General features: G+C 31.6%; 1 protein-coding gene across 1 annotated transcript; it reads left to right on the plus strand.

Moving 5' to 3' along the window:
• Positions 1-612: 612 nt before the first annotated feature.
• LOC111404550 (zinc finger MYM-type protein 1-like) lies at positions 613-3,716 on the plus strand. The gene is made up of 6 exons (XM_023033345.1): positions 613-639; positions 781-1,374; positions 1,425-2,582; positions 2,740-2,772; positions 2,869-3,052; positions 3,514-3,716. Exons 1-6 carry the CDS (start codon positions 613-615, stop codon positions 3,714-3,716), a joined length of 2,199 nt encoding a protein of 732 aa, XP_022889113.1.
• The last annotated feature ends 1,887 nt before the right edge of the window (positions 3,717-5,603 follow it).

Consider the following 5,603-nt stretch of genomic DNA (forward strand, 5'->3'; position numbering starts at 1 on the left):
TTTCTACACTTGGAATATTTGAGAATCTGGGATACTTTTAAGTCGAACTCTGAATCAGGTTCTACCGTTATGTGCTTTAATTATGTCCACTAGAAAATTTGAATCTGGATATTCTAAAAGAAACGGCATAAGAAGGTTGAACAATTGATTAAATCTCAAGAGGGAGCCCTTGATAAAATTTTTAGTGGTAATAAACAAAAACATAATGACGATGTAGTTCTCAAAGAAGAGTTTAATAAGAATGATATCGACAATAATACAATTGAAAAACATCATTGTCTGGTGAATGAAGAGATATCTATCGAGGATGATGTTATGGATGAAAGAAACATCAATAAAAAGATTAGTGAACCATTCTCCTTTGATATTAGTGATCCAGCGAATTGGGAAAATATGAATCAAAATTTAAGAGATTTAGAGGGTGTTTGGTAGGAATTTTTATATGAAAATGAATTTTTGAATAGTAAATTGATGGGAAATGTGTGGTTGAAAAATAAGAAAAAGTTTTTGATTTACGTGTAATATTATTTTAATAAAGAATGTGTGGTTGAAAAGAAGAGAGAGAAAAATACATTTTGATAAAAATGGGTGCCAAACAGGGCCTTAATCGTAATGAAAGGTCCAGTAAGAGATAATGATGTAATTTTTCCAAAAGATGTAGCTAATCGACACTTCTCCTCTATTCATTACACTCGACGATTACCCAATGGAGAGAATCATGATAGAAAATGGTTGATATATTCAAAAAGTCTGGATAAAATAATTTGTTTTTGTTGTAAGCTATTCAAGAATGATGGGGTTCAAACTCAATTGGCACATGATGGTGCAAATGATTGGAAAAGTATTGGTGAAAAACTAAGAACACATGAAGTGAGTTATGACCATATCACTAACTTGAGTAGATGGATCGAAATGGAAATCAGATTTCAAAAGGAACAAACAATTGATAAAAGTGTGCAGGAACAAATCAATAAGGATAGAGAACATTGGAGACAAGTATTGTTGAGAATAATATCCGTGGTTAGAACTCTTGTAGAAAATAATTTGGCGTTTCGTGGAGATAATGAGAAGATATACCAAGAAAATAATGGTATCTTCTTAAACTTAATTCAAATAATTGCTGAGTTTGATCCTGTAATGCAAGAGCATATTCGTCGAATTCAAAATAAAGAAATTTATTATCATTATCTTGGACACAAAATTCATAATGAATTGATACTTATGCTAGCGGGTGAGATCAAGAAAATAATCATCGAGAAACTCAAAGAATCCAAGTACTTTTCTGTGATACTTGATTGCACTCCAGATTTGAGTCATGAAGAACAAATGTCTATGGTATTGAGGTGTGTTGATATTTCAGCAAGTCCAGTGAAGGTAGAAGAATTTTTTTAGGATTTTTATTGGTGGATGATACATCTGGAAAGGGACTTTTTGATGAATTAGTGAATGCGTTGAATAATCTAGAGTTTGATATCGATAATATAAGGGGTCAAGGATATGATAATGGTGCTAACATGAGAGGAAAACATAAAGGGGTACAGAATAGACTACTACAAGTAAATCCTAGAGCATTTTACACTCCTTGTGGGTGTCATAGTCTCAATCTTGCACTTTGTGATATGGCTACTTGTTATACAAAAGCTAAATCTTTCTTTGGAGTGGTGCAACGTATATACACTCTATTTTCATCATCTACTAAAAGATGGAAATTTTTTAAAGATAATGTGAATGGCCTTACTCTTCAGCCTTTGTCTCAAAGACGTTGGGAAAGTCATGTTGAAAGTATTAGAGTAATAAGATTTCAAGCTCCACAAATAAGAAATGCTCTACTTGAATTGGCAAGAGTTGATGATCCTAAGACAAAAAGTGAGGCGGAGTGTTTGGCAACATATGAAATAGAGAATTTTGAATTCTTACTTGGGATGGTTATTTGGTATGAAGTGTTGAATAATGTTAATAGAGTAAGCAAACATTTGCAAACAGAGGACATCCATATTGACGTTGTTATAGACCATTTAAAAGGGCTCATTTCATTTTTCAAAAGCTATAGAGAAATTGGGTTTGAATCGGCCGTGATTGATGCTAAAGAGATTGCAAGTGAATTAGACATTGAACCGATATTTCGTGAAAAAAGAGTTATACGTAGAAAGAAGCAGTTTGATGAGATTTCTTGTGAAGAGATGACAGAAACAGTTGAAGAATCTTTCAGGGTCAATTATTTTTTATATGTAGTAGATCAAGCTCTATCATCGCTTCAAAATAGATTTGAACAATTTCAGGAATATGACGATATTTTTGGATTTTTATTTGATTTGGAAAAGCTTAAATCCATTGATGATGCTACATTGAAGTGTCGTTGCATTAATCTTGAAAATTATTTGAAGTATAACACAGTATCTGATATCGATGGAATGGAATTATTTTCTGAGTTGACAGTTTTAAGAGAAGCAATATCTACAGAAATGAATGGAGCAGCTGATGTGTTAAATTACATTAAGAGAATGAATTGTTGTTTTGCAAATGCTTGGGTTGCTTATAGGATATTATTGACTATCCCAGTCACTATTGCGTCCGCTAAAGAAGTTTTTCAAAGTTAAAATTGATTAAATCTTATCTTCGATCAACTATGTCATAAGAGAGGTTGAATGAATTATCTATGATTTCTATTAAAAAAAAAATGTTGGAAAAACTTGATTTGAATTGTTTTATTACTAATTTTGCATCTCAAAACATGAGAAGACTAAATATGATGCTAGGTTAATCTCTCGGATTGTAAGTGATATTTTATTTAGCAATTCCATCTTTTATATTGTACAAAATTTTCATTTAAATATAGATTTTTTTATTTAAATATTGTTATACGTGTAGAAAAATAAAGTATGGGGCCTCAAGATTGCCGACTCGCTTAGGGCCTCCGAATTGTTAGGGCCGGCTCTGAATATGGAACACATATGGGTTGTGGGCATATATACATATTTCTCAGAAGATACTTCCACTACAAGAAATTTATATTTTTCCTACAAAATTTTGAGAGACAAATTGAGATTTATGTGTGGGTTTCACTTTTCCCCACAAAAATAATGATTCGTAGGGCTATGATTTGATTCAAAATTTCCAATAGTGGGATGATATGTGCCTACAAAAAATTATATTTTCTCATGACAACAAAATTTGTCCAGAAACATGTATCTTTTGCCTACAAAAAAATTGATATATTTGTAGGCTAATAATAAGCAAAATTTGTTTCTAATTTTCATTATATTTTTAGCGGGAAAATATATGACATATTTTAATTTCTCCCTACAAATTCAATATTAATAGCTTACAAATATCCTTTCCCCACTAAAAATTATTTGCAGAAAAATAGGGTTCAACCCACAAAATAATTTGTTCCACGTTATCAAAAACTTTTAATTGTAGGGAAAGTTGTTTATATCTTGGCCACAATTAAAATTTCCACACAAAATTTTATTTGTGGGATAAACACAATTTAGCCCAAAAGATAATTTGTAGGGACAAGCAAAATCGCTTCCTGTGTAGAAGTAACTTTAGCAGACGAATTACTTTATCGGAGGAAAACTTATACGACGAATTGTATTCGTCTCCAAAGGGTTCGTAGGAAAAACCTTAGCCCACCGTTACAAGAAAATACCCAAATCGACTCAACTAAGACAGAAAACTCTCAGACACAAAGGCATCAAGATTTCATCGATTAGGGCTCAGATCTTAGCATTGTACCCGTCTGTACAATGTAAAACTCATAAACCACAATCCCAAATCACAAAATACAGAGGCAGTCACTTTAAGGAACCAAGAACACTCAAGACCTAACTGAGAACTCCCAACAAAGCTCAACCGAACAGTCACACAGACTGTAGGAACACACAGTGGCCACAAAACCAGTAGTTTAATGGCATAATCTCAAGATTTATAGAGAAGAAGAAGAAGCAGAAGACACATAGTCACGAAGAGAGAGACCCAGAAGGTTCGAGAGAAAAATCACAAAGAGGCAGAGAGAATATGACTCGAATTAGGGCCAAACGAGTCTCAACCCTCGTTTATATATTATGGGTAGCCACCGTAGATTTTAGGTTAAGATGATCAAATGGTCCAGAGCGACTTGCATAGTTTAATTGGTTTGGGCCGGATTTCAGCTGGTTAAACATTGATTTATTGGGCAATGGGCTGGGTAGTATCTGTTGGACCTTATATCATCATTTCCCCAAATGGGCTGGACACTCAAAAGGTAATTTTGGCATCACAGCCTAATACCCACAAATTTTAAAAATGTGTCATCTTATACCTATCCCCTCGATATTTGCCCCCATAAATGTGCCTACAAACTTTTTTCGTCTACAAAGGTATTTCCTCACAAATAAGAGTCTTTGCCCATAAATAAATTTTTAGGGAAAACATAAAATTCTTGTAGTGTTCTATTTTATCGAGTTAAATGCTTAAAAATAATCACCAAGAGACTTCAATAACCGTATTTATGAAATACAAATTTTAATAGTTTTTTTCTTAGATTATTCAAATTATATTTGAATTAATTGGTAATTGACATATATGCTCATGTATGAACCCCATTCTTTGAAAAAAAAATGTATTCTTAAATAGTTTTTTGACATCATTTCAACTATATATTTTTCAATAAAATAATATTACACGCAAATTCAAAACTTTTTCTTAATTTTTAACCACATATTTTTCATTAATATACTATTCAAAAAAATATTTTTCCCCCCTCAAAATGTGGCTCAAACAAGGGCATAAGAAATATGTTAAATAAAAGATGAGAAGTAATCAACAAATATCTCTTGAAAAAATAAAATGAATATCCAAAATCGATAGCATTATTGTAGTGGAAAAAAAAAATTCTCTCTAGACATAAAAATATTTTTTATTATACATAAAATGCTTTTTATAGATAGAGTCTCTTAAAAATGCCAATCCCACTACAGTGTTCGAATTTTTTTGGCAAAGGGAGTGACCGACTCTCACAATAACGAGATCCCACTTTTTTTTGGACTTTTTTATTCACACTGGACTCATGACATATGAGAGAATGTCAATCATTTGGACAAAGCAGCAAATTTCTTAAATACTAGTGGCATGACATCTACTCCACAAGGTTGCATATTTTCGTGACAATGTGATGTTGTTCATCATTGTGTTAATGCTGAAGTAGCTATACAAGGAACTGATTTTATGAAAGATATTAATTTGCTCATTTTTTAAGATTGAGGATCAACTTGCTAATCTAACAATTAAATGAGAGCCAATGGTGCAATTGTATTCAACTTTTTTCTCTCTTCGCTCTTTTTTTTTTTTTTTTAAAGTTTCGAAGTTGGTGAGTGCAGATTATTTTTAGGTTTTAAATATAAAAAAATAACTTTAAAAGTATTTTAAAAGTAATTATTGAGGTGACTATGTAGCTATACAAGGAACTTATTTTATAACTATTATGAAAGATATTAATTTGCTCATTTTTTAAGATTGAGGATCAACTTGCTAATCTAACAATTAAATGAGAGCCAATGGTGCAATTGTATTCAACTTTTTTCTCTCTTCGCTCTTTTTTTTTTTTTTTTTTTTAAAATTTT

The sequence above is a fragment of the Olea europaea genome, chromosome 1, assembly GCF_002742605.1.
Source record: "Olea europaea var. sylvestris chromosome 1, O_europaea_v1, whole genome shotgun sequence".
Classification (NCBI taxonomy): domain Eukaryota; kingdom Viridiplantae; phylum Streptophyta; class Magnoliopsida; order Lamiales; family Oleaceae; genus Olea; species Olea europaea.

What these genes read in the sequence shown, in the direction of transcription:
- LOC111404550 (XM_023033345.1), top strand. Translation starts at nt 613, where the DNA reads ATGAAAGGTCCAGTAAGAGATAATGAT. An exon ending in GTCCAGTAAGAGATAATGAT is followed by an intron (nt 640 to 780) that starts GTAATTTTTCCA and finishes TTTTGTTGTAAG; the next exon opens with CTATTCAAGAATGATGGGGT. An exon ending in CTAGGTTAATCTCTCGGATT is followed by an intron (nt 2,773 to 2,868) that starts GTAAGTGATATT and finishes TTATACGTGTAG; the next exon opens with AAAAATAAAGTATGGGGCCT.